The sequence below is a fragment of the Engraulis encrasicolus genome, chromosome 18 (genome assembly GCF_034702125.1).
Source record: "Engraulis encrasicolus isolate BLACKSEA-1 chromosome 18, IST_EnEncr_1.0, whole genome shotgun sequence".
Lineage (NCBI taxonomy): Eukaryota > Metazoa > Chordata > Actinopteri > Clupeiformes > Engraulidae > Engraulis > Engraulis encrasicolus.
The window spans coordinates 39,204,503-39,222,002 of NC_085874.1; the positions used below are offsets into that span (position 1 = coordinate 39,204,503).

General features: G+C 45.0%; 1 protein-coding gene across 1 annotated transcript in view; it reads left to right on the forward strand.

Annotated features, from left to right (window-relative positions):
- The window catches only part of LOC134469380 (lysophospholipid acyltransferase 2-like), an 86,803-nt gene that overhangs the window by 23,177 nt on the left and 46,126 nt on the right, over positions 1-17,500 (forward strand). Inside the window, exon 2 of the mRNA XM_063223601.1 lies at positions 16,625-16,770. Coding sequence (XP_063079671.1) covers positions 16,625-16,770 — 146 coding nt within the window. The remainder of the gene's footprint in view (positions 1-16,624; positions 16,771-17,500) is intronic.

A 17,500-nucleotide genomic window follows, 5' to 3' on the forward strand; every position in this document is an offset into this window, starting at 1 on the left:
ACAGACAGGAGATGGCTGGGAGAGAAAGATGTGGAAGGATTGGCAAATGACCCGGGCCGGAATCGAACCCGGGTTGCCGGTATAGCAGGCGTAAGAGCCACGGTAGGGCCTGTATAAGGCAACAGTGGAACAGTGCACCATGTTTCCATTCTGAACTATGTTCTTCTCTGATCAACACTCTCGTCTCTGTCTTCACAAGTGACTTCCACCGTGTTTCATTTTGAACATTGTTCTTCTCTGATATGAGACGAGTTCATGCGTATCAGTCTGGGGCACACCGTTACTTTGCTAGCATTTAGATACTTCCAAAGGGAGGCGCAGCTGTGGCCTAACAGTATAGGGCACTGGGTTACTACGCTGGCGACCCGGGTTCTATTCCGGCCCGGTTGGTTAGCCAATCCTTCCCCGTCTCTCTCTTCCCACTCATTGTCTGTCTCTCCTCCACTATCCTGTCAGAAATAAAGGCAACCCCCCCACCCAAAAAAAAAAAAATGGTCATCACCATAGTCCATAATATGAGTGTTTTGGGTGGCAGCTGGAGTTATATGGCTCCAGCAATAGCCGCCTGTGCAAAGGCCAGGTTTGGGGGCCAGGTTCAGGGTCCAGGCCATTTACGTAACACCGTGACTTGGACAGCCCCCTGCCCCCTCTTCTGGCTCTGGGGGACCAGCCAAGTTGCCACCTTCCCGAGAGAGAGAGAGAGAGAGAGAGAGAGAGAGAGAGAGAGAGAGAGAGAGAGAGAGAGAGAGAGAGAGAGAGAGAGAGAGAGAGAAAGAGAGAGAGACACACACACACACACACACACACACACACACACACACACACACACACACACACACACACAGAGAGATAAAGCAGCCAAGTTGTCACCTTCCCAAGAGAGAGAGAGAGACAGAGAGGCACAGAGAGAGAGACAGAGAGACACAGAGAGAAAGCTGCCAAGTTGACACCTTCCCAAAACCACGCTAAATTGCGGAGCCAGACCAGTTGCTTGGCCCAGACCAGGCTGCACAGTAATGATTGCAGTGTTAATTCAGTACTTAGAGAGTACTCTAGCACCAAATACACTCTAAATGATGTCAAATTGACCTTCTAAGTGTTGAAAAAACAATCTACCATAGATTTCTTTGATATTTACTGTGTGTCTTGCTTCTGAGCTGAGCTGAGCTGTTGTTATTGTTATTTTGTGTTTTGGGTTTCCCTGCTGTTTATCAGCTTCGAGCAGCTTTTTTCCCCTTTTGATATCCGATGTAAAAAAGTAAAGAAATAGCTGAATACTTGTCATTATCATCTCTTAAAATATTAAATAAAAACGTATCATCATCAGCTGTGAAGTGCTGGCCGGGGATGCATTTCTCAAAAGAGAAGTTGTTAGCCTGTTAGCAACTTTGGTAGTTGCCAATGGGAAAATGCATTGAAAACAACAAAGTAGCTAATGTAGTAAGCAACTTTGGTTTCGAGAAATGCACCCCAGACTGGCTCCCTGGCTGTTATATAATTATTACAGCTTATAACTACTTTGCTAACAGGCTTGCAGACATGGTTCTTGGTGAAAACAAAACAAAGCAAAACTGTTGTCCTGTTGAGTCCCTTGACATCGCTTGAGCTGATGGCACAGTGGCTTAGTGCCAGATTTTTTGTATTTTTCAAACCTTTAATGTTTTATTATCAGACACGACAGTGGAGAAGAGACAGGAAGTGAGTTGGGAGAGAGAGATGGGGATGGGCCCGCAAAGGACCTGGGCCGGGAATTGAACCTGGGTCGGCCCTAGATGTCGTGCCCTACTGTTAGCGCCATGGTAGGACCAAGCTTGAAAGAGTTTGTTTGCAAGAATAAAATAGTCATCAGGTTTTTGTTATTTCAAGAATTGTTAAAAGTGTAGGCTCAGGATTTACCTATACTATGAGACCTGTATATTGCTCTCATAAGAGTCTGCGGGCATACCCATTTTACTGTAATGCTCTTACATGGGATGGGCTACTTTCATGATAAAGAGGGCAACATTTTTCATCATCACCATCGGAGGGCCATATAACCTAACCATTCACTTGAGAGAAACCACAAGCTAAGCTTGATTAATTTATTAGAGGTTAAAAATGATTTTTTCTTACGTAAAATACTATGCTCTATGGGCTCTGAACTTTTCTGTATGAGACCACGTGTTACCCGGATGAACCTGCTGATGTCCATGTTGTCGTCGTGGTTTGCAGAGAAAAACAGTATTCTATGGTTCACAGTGCAAACCAACTTTCTAGTTCTCGAATGCTCAGACTACCGACGTGAACACACTGGCTGATTCCAAATTAGGTGCAGGATTGGGCATCAGGACAGTTCTCAATAACCTCTCCTCTCCTCTCTTCTCCTCTCCTCTCCTCTCCTCTCTTCTCCTCTCCTCTCCTCTCCTCTTCTCTCCTTTCCTTTCCTCTCCTCTCCACTCTCCTCCTCTCTTCTCCTCTCCTCTCCTCTCCTCTCTTCTCTTCTCTTCTCTTCTCTTCTCTTCTCTTCTCCTCTCCTCTCCTCTCCTCTCCTCTCCTCTCCTCTCCTCTCCTCTCCTCTCCTCTCCTCTCCTTTCTCCTCTTCTCTCATCTCTCCTCTTCTCTGTCCTCTCTTCTCTTCTCCTCTCCTCTCCTCTCCTTTCCTCTCCAGTTCTCTCCTCTCCTCTCCTCTCCCCTCCTCTCCTCCCCTCTGACATGACAATAAACATTTGGACAATTGTACATCAACCTTTCCCTTTTCTCTCTCTGTGTGTGTGTGTGTGTGTGTGTGTGTGTGTGTGTGTGTGTGTGTGTGTGTGTGTGTGTGTGTGTGTGTGTGTGTGTGTGTGTGTGTGTGTGTGTGCACGCCTGTGTGTGTGCGAGCTTGCATGCGTGTGTGCTTGTGTGTGTGTGTGTGTATCAGACACCACTGAGCTACAGTTTCAATCACATTACTGAAGGACAGCAATAAGTCTTTATATTGTAACGAGGCCAAAACTCTGGGTCCAGTTTTACAGCCGCCAGCTCCATGTTCTTTTACAAGCATCTGATCTTTCAGGAGCGCAGCACAGCGCAGTGCCGACTCACACTGGAGACAGACACACAAGACACTTTACTGCCCATCTAGCAATATAGCAAGGGAGAGGCAAAGAAAGAAAGAAAGAAAGAAAGAAAGAAAGAAAGAAAGAAAGAAAGAAAGAAAGAAAGAAAGAAAGAAAGAAAGAAAGAAAGAAAGAAAGAGGCAGCTGTGGCCCAGTGATTGTGGCCTAGAATGGGCTTTAGATCAAAGGGTTGCCGGTTTGAGTCCCACCCTTACCTACACCTCTATCCATGGCTGAAGTGCCCTTGAGCAAGGTACCTAACTCCATATTGCTCAAGGGACTGTAACCAATACCCCGTAAATAATACAATATAATAGCAATATTGTGCTATACAAATACAGTTTATTAATAACTGTAAGTCGCTTTCGATAAAAGCGTCAGCTAAGGGTAACTTTAACTCTACCATACTTGGGCATTATTGTAATATGAAATGAAACAATAATGGAGGCTTAGAAGGTGCACCCTTCCACTGGAGAGCAGACTAGTCATTGAAAAGACTTAACCCGAGAGAGTAGAGAGAGAGAGAGGTTCCATTGGCCCATTGTTTCTGGGTTCTATTATTGGGGGGGAAATCCCCCTTTAGGCAGACCTAGGCAGACCTAAGGACTGTTCTATTCCATGCTAGGAGCATTATGACACGCCCCTTTAGGCAGACCGGAACCTGGTCATGTTAGGTGCCCATAGAAACCTATTATGTTGGCATATCTCTATACTTAAAGAATCTCTGACTTAACTATCATGCCACTACACTACAATGACATTACACTAGAGATGCACCGGATCCGGTTCCGGTTCCGGTTCCAGATCGGGCAGGATAATAGGGTTTTTCACAGGATCCGGGTCCGGCAGGATCTTAAGCAGGATCCGGTATCCGGCATGTTACCTAAAAAGCAGGGTCTGGTGCATCTCTAGCCAAGGATTTTCAGTCAGTCTTTCACAACCCCAATCACTGCATAGAGTGAAAGCCCTTTGGAAGCGGCCGTTGCAGGCAGTGTGGCAATGAGCCAATGAATCTAAAAAATAGTTTGAACCAACGTAATAAAAAGGGCCCACGTGTGCGAGTCGACTAAACGTTTCAACCCTTTTGTAAGGCCTGTCAGAACACATCAGCAGGTGATGCCCACCGTGTGTGTGTGTGTGTGTGTGTGTGTGTGTGTGTGTGTGTGTGTGTGTGTGTGTGTGTGTGTGTGTGTGTGTGTGTGTGTGTGTGTGTGTGTGTGTGTGTGTGTGTGTGTGTGTGTGTGTGTGTGTGTGTGTGTATTAGGGCTGCAACGATACACAGAGTCACGATACTGTATCGTGATACAAGGAGGCAGTATCGTGATACGCCCTTTCAAAGTTTTGTTACCCATCAGTCAAGAAAACAACCACACATGTTATGTGCAAGCTATAGTGCTTCCTAGCTTCAAATCATCATCATTATTATATTTAAAAGTTTTTAAATTATTAGTAGCCTCTTGTAACCTATTCTACCTATAAACTATCATAGTTTGTATTGTATTTTATAATGTTGGCAACTGAGAAATCGTGGGGTGTATCGAACCTTAGGTCAAAGACTGTGATACTACGAACCGAATCGTGAGTTGAGTGTATCGTTACAGCCCTACTCTGTGTGTGTGTGTGTGTGTGTGTGTGTGTGTGTGTGTGTGTGTGTGTGTGTGTGTGTGTGTGTGTGTGTGTGTGTGTGTGTGTGTGTGTGTGTGTGTGTGTGTGTGTGTGTGTGTGTGTGTGTGTGTGTGTGTGTGTGTGTCATAGCAGTGTAGTACTTTGGTAGTTAACTTTTCAACAGCATTCCACTGGTGGAACAGTGGAGTTAAAATGTACTGAAATGTGGGCCATCAATCTAAGCTGCCCAACAAGTAGAATCAGGATGATCAAATGCACTGTAGGCCTATGCACAGACAGTATATAACAACAGTATATTTCAGTTGGATGGGGTTATGGAAACTGGACAGAATGTGAATGGCATCACAAAAGCCCTGTCAGAACACATCAGCAGCTGATTGCCCACTACCTGAGGCTGATGCCCACTGTGTGTGTGTGTGTGTGTGTGTGTGTGTGTGTGTGTGTGTGTGTGTGTGTGTGTGTGTGTGTGTGTGTGTGTGTGTGTGTGTGTGTGTGTGTGTGTGTGTGTGTGTCTGTGTCTGTGTCTGTGTGCGCGTGCGTGCGTGCATGCCTGCGTGCGTGTGTGCGTGTGCGTGTGTGCACGTGTGTGAGTCCTGCCCACCTATTACCTTGTGTTGTGACCTATAATGTACCACCCAATAACACTGAATGCAGTGTGTGTGTTTGTGTGTGTGCATGTGTTTGTGTGCGTGCATGCCTGTGTGTGCATGTGTTTGTGTGTGCTTATGAGTGCCTGTGTGATGTATAGTGCAGTGGCGTTGCCAGTGTTTCATTGTGCTAAGAGCTTCACCTGCGTTGTCTTTAATCATGTTATGGAGCTGAGAAGGATCCACTCACCAGATCATCAGGCCCTGAAATCAAATCAGGTGGAGGAGGGGAGGTGGAGACCACTGGATCAGGGCATCAAAAAACTACTATGTGTGTGTGTGTGTGTGTGTGTGTGTGTGTGTGTGTGCGTGTGCGTGCGTGTGCGTGTGCGTGTGTGTGTGTGTGTGTGTGTGTGTGTGTGTGTGTGTGGATCAGGGGATACAGAGAGAGCAGTGTGTGCGTGAGTGCATGCGTCTGTACGTGTGTGTGTGTGTGTGTGTGATAAGGTCAGATTAGACTTCTGCAACTGCGCTCGTCAAAACTCGCGTGGGAGTGGCCACGAACCAACATTGTATTCATGCATCTGCGAGTTCTGCGAGGTCCGAGGTCTCGTCGCGAGCCACATTTGAAATTGCGCGATTAGACTACTTTCACTACATCGTAAGCACTGCGGTCATTATTAAGCAATGTTGCTTTCTATCCCGGTTAGCTAGGTATTTTCACACAAATTGCAAAGGCAATGCACTGGTATCATTATTTGACATACCCAGTCTGTTTTCACGAACAGAAAATGCAAGCATGTAAAGACAGTTGATTCTGCCCATGTTTACATTCGGTGGAGGAACGGTAGTAAAACCGCAGGCATTGTGCCACGAGTGTTCAACTGATGCATTGTTTGTTACTTAGCTTGTAGCTTCGTGTATTGACACATTTACACACAAGGCATTAATAAAGTTTTTAACAGAATACAGCTCTGCTCTCGCAAACTACTGGCATTGCGCTGCCACAAGAACAGAACAAGGAAGTAGCGAGACGACCAATCATAGCGCCCTTTTGTCTGCGTACTCCGCGTCCGTCCGACGGATAGTTAGAATTTTTTCGAGGCGCTCGACGACGGGCGCAGAGCCTCTGAGAGGGGGGCGTGGACTCGCATAGACAGAAAACGGACGGACGCAGATTCTATGCGTCCGAAGCATAAATCTAGCTTAAGGCTTTGACCCCCAAACCAGGCTGTTGCATTCTGCCCAACACTAACTAATATTTGATGTGGCCAGTATAGAGGCATTGTCACAAAGCCATTGTTGTGTCTACTTTTATCTTGGATTAAAAGTAGGCCTAGTATTACAGTATTTTAATCATGAGGTTGAATGACAAGAATGCTTTACTGTATCCTCTTGCCTTTGTGCCTCTTTACCAGGGTTGCCAGATGAGGCAGATGATTTCCAGCCCAAAAAATGCTCAAAACCCGCCTAGAAGCACAAAATCCCGCCCAATTCTATTGATTTCTATGGCAGAAATTGGGCGGGTTTTTCTGCTAAATGCCATTTTTACCCGCACACGGCCATCCTAAGCAGCCCAATTGGGCGGGAAACAGCCCAATCTGGCAACACTGCTCTTTACAAGAGCGGGTATTTCACAACCAACATTATCCTGAGCAGTCCGCCTCTCTTGTCTAGAACTCATGACCTCACTACAATCTTCTGCATGGCTGGCAGACGCGCTAACCAGTGACCTAAATGATTACACGTACCTTAGCTGTTTGAGTCACAGCCAAGGCCTACACTTGTCCCTCTGTCCTCCCTAAGGTCTGTTTAGACTCCTCCTTCAGTTGCAGGACACGTGTTAGCAGGGGGGCAGTGGCAGATTACGGACAATTCAGCCTGGGAGAAATATACGTGGATCGCTGCAAGGGATTTGTCGCGGTCGTCGTGGGGCACGGGACGATTTTTTTCGATCTGTTATCTCTCTATTTTTGCATAACCAGGCCTTAGACTATGTGTAATGCTATAACGTGGAAAAAGATATGTGAGATACTAGCGTATGGTTGCATGGTAGGTGTACCCAAGGAAGGAACATTAGCATTAGCTTACCGACGAGGGGCGAGTCTTGTAGATGGGGCTACCCCAATCCTTGGCTCCCGTAGCCCGCCAAAGCGGTTCGTTTTCGTTAGACCATTCAACATAAATGAGTAGGTCCACTTCTCGGCTCACCGCCACATTCTTCCACCAGAAATACAAAAAACATCCAAGTGCACCCGGAGTTACACCAGTAGAATGCTGTAATAACCATTGAAAAGTTAACTACCAAAGTACTACAGTACTATGACACACACACACACACACACACACACACACACACACACACACACACACACACACACACACACACACACACACACACACACACACACACACACACCTTTCATTTATTTATGTTTTGAGGACACAAAAACACAAGGAATTTTACTCTCTTATACACCATTGTTGAGATGTAATAAAATAAATCTTGAATCTTGAATATTGAAAGATCACTGCTGTAGAGGTATTCTGTGCAGCCCGCCCGGCTTAAATTGACATCAGTGCAGGAAACTAACAGATGGTGTCTGGCTCATTTGGATGGCAGCTTTTCATGTCCTGTTTGTCTGTCCTCCCAACCATGTGTGCCTTTGAGAGAGAGAGAGAGAGAGAGAGAGAGAGAGAGGGTGACAGAGAGAGAGACAGAGAGAGATGAGTTCCACAGATGGGTGGAATGCCCTTGATAATGTCTTTTCATCTCAGAAAAAAATCTCGAAGAGCTATAATCTGATTTGTTAGCCTACCTCAGCCTTGAAATAGATCGAGGAGTCAGTATATTGAGTGTGCACTACGGTACGGCTGCACAAAAATGTATCGAAATCCCGATATCAGTGGCGATATGCATATCGCGAAAATGACTTAATTATCGATGACAAGTAAAAAAAAAAAATCTGTGCTGTCCAATCACTGAATCGCTGAATGTCAACAAATGTGCGAAAAGCCAGCCACGACCAAAGCCATGCCCCCCACACAGACTGACAAATTAGTGACAAGAAAAACGCTAATTTCTAAATATTGTTTAAATATTGTTATCGAGGTATTGCGTGCTGTTATTGAGTATCACATTTTTTTCTGATATCATGGAGCCCTACACTACGGTACAGTAAGTGGCTAAAACACTTCTAATCTACCTCCAAAAGTGTTGCCTTTGTTTATGAAGTACAGAGTTGTAACTCTCGCTTGTTGCCGAGCTGGAGTTGTCAGTTTTTACTGGTGTCTTTATCGTCCGCCATAGCTCAGCTGTCTCGTCATTCTTTCTAGAAGTTATGAGTGAGTGTGGGAGGCCATTTTCCACTTTTATTCTGCTGCCATATTAAAGCTGGCAGGCCATGAAACAACAGCACAGGCACAGGCACAGGCACACACACTCGCATGCAACCACACACGCACACACTCACTCACTCACTCATTCACTCACTCACTCACACAGGCACGCACACACTCACACACACACACACACACACACACACACACACACACACACACACACACACACACACACACACACACACACACACACACACACACACACACACACACACACACACACACACACACACACAGGCAAAGCAAGGCAAGGCTGGGACAGTTTGATCCCTTGATGCTGGAAGACTCCTAATGAGGTAGCTCAACTTGCATGGACAATGCCAAGCACGGGCATCTCTTGAATCCACACACAAACACACACACACTCAAACACACGTGCACGCACGCACGCACACACACACACACACACACACACACACACACACACACACACACACACACACACACACACACACACGTACTCACACACACACACACACACACACACACACACACACACACACTGGCACACACTGGCACAGCCTGGCGACGCCATCCTATGTACTCCACCCAAAGATTTTGGCTCCGCACACGGTCAATCAGACCATCTCCCACCCTCCATGGAGACGGATTCCTCTTAGCTTTCGCCAGACTGTTTGACGGAATCAACAGTCGACTTTCGCCCAAGATAATAATGGCACAAGATGCCACTATAGACTGCCAGTACACTATGCCTGTATGGCACAAGATGCCACTAAACTGACAGTAGACTACAGTATGCCTGTATGGGCATTGGGAGCCATGAACTCCGCTAGAAACCCCACCCTTACGAAAATCGACCATGTTAAACCATGATTTCAAGGTTTTTTGAGCATGGTTCGTCACGGTTTTTGATTTGACTATGGTTTAAGTATAGAATTAATGATGGTTTTACTCTGAAAACTAATCATGGTTTTACCACTAGAAACCCCAACCCCTTTGAGTTCCGCCAACATTTCATTGTCCCTGGAACATCAGTACACTGTTAATTTCGAGAGTTGCTCTTCTCGCTGTCTCAGATGCGCTGTCAAATACAGTAGGTGCTGGTGTGCATGCGTAGCTGCGTACATGCGTTTGTTTGTGTATGCGTTACTTCGTTGGCGGCCAAATTCAAACCATGGCGGGCCGCCATAGTTTCCTCAATGTATGGAAAACACTGCCAACCCCCTTGGCACATTTAGGAATACGCACAATGAATTATTTACATTTGATCACAATGTGCCAGTGCCATGATATTATTGTGCATTTCCAATCCCCCAATATACAATACATCACGGAAGACAATGTTCATTATGTTGACATTTTTTCTGCCTCTTATACACATGGCGATTGCCTTTGGAATCAAAACTATTATGTTATTACGGAGAGTCGGCAGTTGGACAGATCTGACACTCAACCACGTAACAAACATGGTGGCCGTTGAGTGCGAAACGTGTACTGTAACTCCACACTTGAAAAGTTGGCCGTTTTGATGGCGCTATCTGGGTAGTTTTTACAGTACACTTCACCGCGGCAGTTAGAAATGGAACGCCCTGCGTACCCAAACACAGTGCGTACTCGTAGAGGGCGCTAAGTACGAGTATTGGAACAGAAGCCTGCCCTCCTAGTAACGCAACACCTTCAGCGTTACTACTAGTCAAGTCAAGAGCAATTCAAGTACTTTCTGAGCTCCCGAAAAATTGGGAACTCCTCCCACTTTGTCCCCAAGCAAACAACCAGTAGCAAACCAAGGGAGGCAGGTCAACACTTCCGATCGGGAAATGTTCATTGGTCAGACCAAGTATCGAAGAGATTTAAAAGTCGATGATAATCAGGCTATTGGAACAGGGCACTGTGCAGCACAGTGCACAGTGCAGTACAGTGCTTTAACTGTTTGGGCCACAGCCAAGGCCTGCATTTTACATTTCTGATGAGATCTAATGAAATTAGTTTGAGGTCCATACGTCAATAGCACATATGCATGTCATACATCAGGCTGGGTTGTAAAAAGACACAGATGAGAAAGGGACCACGCTGTGTGCTGGAAGACGGACAAATGTTAATGTGAGCTATGTACCGGATTCTGTATGTGTGTGTGTGTGTGTGGGGGGGGGGGCACACGCACAAATGTGTGTGCATGCCATGTGTGCATTTGTGTGTGTCTGTGAGTGTGTGTGTGTGTGTGTGTGTGTGTTGTTCCTCTCAGTCCCTGTAATCTACAATGGATTATGAGTGTGTGTGATGTGTGTACATGTGTGTGTGTGATGGTGTGTGTGTGTGTGTGTGTGTGTGTGTGTGTGTGTGTGTGTGTACAGTATGTGGTCCCTGTGTGTATGTGATGTGTTTGTATGTGATGTGTGTGTATGTGATGTGTGTGTGTGTGATGTGTGTATGCTTATCCATTCCATTTTTCATCTGGCTGCATGATAACGCTGCACTCTTCAGATGTTCCCACCAGTGTTGCCAGATTGGGTGGGTGCCCGCCCAATTGGGCTACTTTGGATGAGCGTCTGCCGGTAAAAATGTGGAAAATTGGCCATTTGGTGGTTTTTTTTCCCAGTCGTTTTGGGCCCATAGAAGTCTGTGTAATTTGTTGAATTTGGGGGGAATTTAGCGCATTTTGGCGTTTTTTGAGAACCTTTTGGGCGGGATTTAGTCAGACACATCTGGCAACACTGGTTCCCACCTCATCAGTCTGGCTAATGAGGAGACGTGCTCGAGAAGTGTTAGCCGTAGACATGCTTGAGAAGCTGTTAGCAGTGGCGGAACTATTTCACACAGGGCCCCAGGGCAAAACTGTTATAAGGCCCTCCATATGGCCTGCCAAGGTCATAATAAGGCCCCCCCACCACCAATGCAAGATTGCCCTGGGCCCAGGGGCAGATGTCCTGCTCGCCCTCCCTATAGCTCCGGCCCTGGCTGTTAGCTGTAATGGTCTTTGGTGTACTGACACTTTATTTGCCTCTCTCTACGCAGTGTTTGTGTGTGTGTGTGTGTGTGTGTGTGTGTGTGTGTGTGTGTGTGTGTGTGTGTGTGTGTGTGTGTGTGTGTGTGTGTGTGTGTGTGTGTGACAGATAGAGAGAAGGGGGGGGATAGAAGGAGATGAGTGCATGAGAAAATTGAGAATGAACGTGCATACCTCGTCTGTCCAAGTGTCTGTGTGTTTAATCTACAGCATGTGCACATGTCGCTAGGATTTTGTGTGCGTCTGTATGTCTGTGTGCAAAGTACTGTGGTCCAAGTCAACATATATCCAAGTTCAAAGGAGGCATGTTTTGTCCAGTAGGGCCAAGGGGCAGGTGCTTTAGCACCGCCTCGTCTCTATCTGTGCACGCCTGTGGTGACTATAGCAGCCTAGTAAACTTCACAAACCTCTCTTGCCAAGAAGTATTTTTTTGCCTGGTGAGACAGTCTTTTACTGGTCCTGGTAAGATCACCTCAACAGGCAGAAGCCTGGGAGCACAAGGCTGAGCCTGGCTTCTTTTGCTTCAGGCAGCCATGGCCCAGAGTAATCGTAAGGGAGTTGGTCTTTCACTCTGGAGATTGCTGGTTCGAATCCCACTTGACCTCTTCCTACACCTCCATCCATGGAAAAAAAGCACAATACTTTTTTTTAACATTCAACCTGGCAACCTTTATCAAAGGAATATGTTTTATTATGTCAATATGTTTCCCCGTTGGTTCGAATCTTTGGGGTGGACTTTGGCAGGATGGTCCCACCCACAGCCTTCAGCTGTCTGAACTGAGCGATTCCAGAGTAATATTTTCGTTTTTAGTGATTAGTCTGGCTCTATTCTGTGTTCGTGTGTGAATTAGCTAGGCCGTGATGGCTACTCTAGTGTTGCACACATGATGCCACACACTTCTCACACACCCTCTGCTTCCGCCGCCATATTTAGATACATGAACAGTGCCGGATTAATGCACAAGCTAGATATGGCTGCAACCAAGGGGGGCCGGAATTGGCCAAAAGTCAAAAATTAAGGAAAAAATAGGAATTGTGACAGGATGCAATATTGAAAAGATGATGTGTTGTATTGAGTATAGTTGGTAAACAAATTATCTTTATGACACTGTCTATGTAATTTTGTTGAAAAATTTGCCTTCCAGGGGCCCCGTGAGAAACCTGTAGCCAAGGGGCCCCGGGCCATCTTAATCCGGCCCTGTACATGAACCGTATGCATAATGCATCTGTTGTTATTTATGGAGCTAGTTCTTCAGAGAGAAGAGATTTTTGGCAGCATTTCCAACTTACTTAGGTACTGTTTCCATGTAGCCTGATATTGTTGGAAACGCATTGGTTTTGGCCACATATGTATCAAAAATCTGGCTTTGAAAATATCCCATTTAGAGGGCTAAAACGCACCTGATACAATGGCGTTTTTATTATTTTTTTTTGCCTACGTGGAAACAGCTCCTTAGTCTGAAGCTATTTTAAACCTTGAGTATTGGGACCAAATGGGCTGAGGTGTGAAAGGCCAAATTACTCTGAAAAGCTAAATCTACACTGAAAATCACTGTATAAAAGTGAAAGCCCACCTCGGAAACTCCAACTCCCATTGTCATTGTGACACAGCACTCCTTGCACACAACGAAATTGCATTTATGCCTCACCCATGCTAAAGGGTAGCCCCCACTGGCACCGCAAGGGAGCAATTCGGCGGGACGTTACCATGCTCAGGGCACCTGGTTAATTACTCCCCCCCATCAACCTGGTTGCCTGGTTGCCACCAGATCGAAACGATTGTGTAGAACTAAAGGCAGTATGGGAGTTCCCAGGCTATCAACCTGGCGGGTTGGGAGTCGAATTGGCAACCTTTGGACTACAAGTCTGATGCTCTAACCACTTACCGATGACTGCCCTGTATATGTCAAATGCCAAATGTTAATAGCAAATAGAAAACCCTTTACTTCTGAAAAGCACACAGTCAAAAGAAATAACTGCAGGCCCACTGCTGTATATATGGGGTAAATGGAGAACAACTTTGCACTGATGTCAGAAATCCTTTCATTGAAGCAGCAAGGACGAACTTGCACACCACTGATGCCGATGCATAAAGAATTTTAATGCATAAGGAAAATAAAGATGGTGCTACCCAGTGAAGTGCAAAACATTTTCGGTCCTTCAGACCATCATCAGGGCTTCATTGGATTACTTTGTGGAACCTACGCACCCTCCCGGCTACAAACCTAAAGGCGCGACACCCCTTTGCAGTAAATACTACAGAAAATCTTTCATCCCACAGAGGCTCTGACCACAAATAAAAGTTTCATGTGTTGACGGAGAGAACATTGCTCAGCACTTCTTGCTACATTTCTCAGTGAAATGAAGTGATGTGTGGACAGTAGCATCAATGCTCAGTGTCAACTTCAGATCTTTGTATAGAAAAAAGTGGCGCAGCGCGCTAAGCCCCCCACATTTGGGCTTGCTTGCCCAGGAGGACCCCGGTTCGAGTCCGGCCAGGGTCATTTCCCGCCCTGCCCCATCTCTCTCTCCCAACAATTTCCTGTCTACTCTCACACTGTCCTGTAATAATAAAGGCCAAAAAGCCCCCCCCAAAAATACTTAAAAAGAAAGAACAAGGTGGAAGATATTCAATCAACTGGATACAAATTTCCCAAACAATAGAATATCTTACAGACACAGACAGATTGAATAATGTTGGACTTTCAATTAGATTCCGATTTTGTATACTGTGTAATATTCATGTAGCAGGTAGGATTGAAGCTCATTTCGCATGTAGCCCTGCAGCTCATTCGATCCAGGATTGGGCCTATAGAAGAAATGCAGAAAGATTGAGAGATGTGTAGAGAGGGAATGTTGCATGTTGTGGAAACCAGACAATAAGCGGTTCCCCACATTCATTTGCTTACTTTATTTTTGTTGCCTCCGCCAAGGAGGTTTTGTTTTTCGGCGTGTTGGTTTGTCTGCTTGCTTGTCTGTCTGTTTGTCAACAGGATAACTAAAAAAAGTCATGAACAGATTTGGATGAAATTTTGTGGAGTTGTTGGCAATGGTAATAGGAACAAGTGATGACATTTTGGAGGTGATCCGGATCATGATGTGGATCCAGGAATTTTTTGAACATTCAGTAACACTTTCTATGAAGCCCATATCTATAGCTTTACTTAGCTATCACTTTACTTAGAGCACACATTGACGACTTATGATCTCACATGAAACATTATAGCATCGTATGAGCCCTTATGACAGTTTATCATCCAGGTCTGTGCATAGAGAGGTATAGGTAGTCATAATGTACTATAAGCCCCATCAGGCAGCCTGTAGTTTATAGCCAGTCATGAGCACTCATGACACCCTTGGATTTATAAAGCATTATAAGCTAGATTCATAGTTATTCATAACTGTTAATATAAAGCATCATGAAGAATTATGAGTGTAGTCATAATACCTTGTAAGTAATTATAATGTGCGTTATAATTTGTTATGAATGCGCTTATAATGTTGGCTTTAAGTAAAGTGTTACCGAACATTCTTCACCATTGTTGGATTTGACGAATTTTGACATTCTAGTTTCTAAATCCAAAAAGAAGGCAGGAAGACAAAAAGGGTGTAACATAGTCCAATGCTCTATCAAACCGCTTCCTTGGCAGAGGTCTGCACTCTCTGAGCCCCAGACCACAGAGGAGGAGGAAGAGGAGAAGAACGTGGGGTATGAGGAGGAGGAGCAGAAAGAGGAGGAGGACGTGGGGTTTGGGGTATGAGGAGGAGGATGAAGAGGAGGACATGGGATTTGGGTTATGAGGAGGAGGAGGAGGAGGAGGAAGAGAAGGACGTGGGGTTTGGGGTATCAGGAGGAGGATATGGCGTTTGGGATATGAGGAGGAGGAAGAGGAGGGGAAGGAAATTGGGTTTGGGGTATGAGGAGGAGGAGGAAGAGGAGGACATGGGATTTGGGTTATGAGGAGGAGGAGGAGGAGGAAGAGAAGGACGTGGGGTTTGGGGTATGAGGAGGAGGAGGAAGAGGAGGACATGGGGTTTGGGGTATGAGGAGGAGGAGGAGGAAGAGAAGGAAGTGGGCTTTGAGATGTGTTGTGTGGAGGAGGACATTTACACCACGGTGATGAAAACATGCTCTAATTTCACCTCCTACTGTACATAATTTCAACTCAGGCATGGATATTTCAATGACTTGTTCTGTGTGAGTTATGAAACGTGGCAGGCTAGGCAGTGGGGAAGGCGTTACCTGTCCAGGTTCATTCTACCCTGTAGGATTGCCTGGCTTATAATGAAGTGTTGCTCACTACTTCCCTATTATTATTGATAATAATAATAATAATAATAATAATAACAATAATAATAATAATAATAATAAGTTCTTCTTTTTGGTCTTCTCTAGGTGAACTTTGTGTACCAGCTGTGTGCTCTACAGACTTTAAAAACAAAATACATTTGTTGTGTTTCTGCTGGAAATTTAGAAAAATAAGAGGCATAAGAAATAAATAAATAAATAAACAAATAAAAGCATAACATAATCATATTTTTTTGTTCTCTGTGTGTGCCAGTTGTGTGCTCTGCGGACAGCCTAAAATAATAATAATAATAATAGTAATAATATGTTCTCCTCTGTGGTCTTGTGTCCAGGTGAACTTTGTGAATTAAAAAAAATAAAAATAATAATAATAATAATAATAATAATAATAATAATAATAGTAATAATATGTTCTCATCTGTGGTCTTGTGTCCAGGTGAACTTTGTGAATTAAAAAAATAATAATAATAATAATAATAATAATAATAATAATAATAATAATAATAATAATAATAATAATAATAATATGTTCTCCTCTGTGGTCTTGTGTCCAGGTGAACTTTGTGAATTAAAAAAAATAAAAATAAAAATAATAATAATAATAATAATAATAATAATAATAATAATAATAATATGTTCTCCTCTGTGGTCTTGTGTCCAGGTGAACTTTGTGGTGTGCCAGTTGTGTGCTCTGCTGACTGCGTTCTGGTTCCGGCTCTACCTGGACCCCAGCAGGAGCAGCCCCTTCCTCAGGCACCTGGTGGCCACTCTACTGGGACTCTACTTCGCCACCTTCTGCTTCGGATGGTGAGTACACATGCATACACACACACACGCCTGCAAACACACACACACACACACACACACACACACACACACACACACACACACACACACACACACACACACACACACACACACACACACGTAGATACTCAAATACTGTACACACGCACCAGTACACACACACACACACACGCACACACACACACACACACACACACACACACACACACACAGACACACACACACACACACACACACACACACACACACACACACACACACACACACACACACACACACACACACACACACACACACACACACACACACACACACACGTAGACGTATATATACACACTGTTAGGGCTGACCTTATCCAGCATGAGGTAAGCAGGTCGATAAGGCCAGGGCAGGGATACTGATATGCAGTCGAGTACTGTAGTATCATTGGCACTATAGTCTTGTGGTCGAGTAGTATCATCATCACCTGTGGACAATCCTCTTCTGGCTCTCGGGTCATACGAGCTCTTTGTGAACAGCCAGAGTAGTGACAACTACAACTTAGAGTACGGCTGGACTGGGACCGAAACATTGCCCGGGCATTTTGGCATAGACAGGCCGCCAACACACATACCATACACAGGTCATTTACATACTATATGTATCTAGGGGTGTGCAAAATAATCGTTATATCGATGCATCGCGATACTTACTCTCACGATACAATGCATCGATTCATGACAAGGTATCG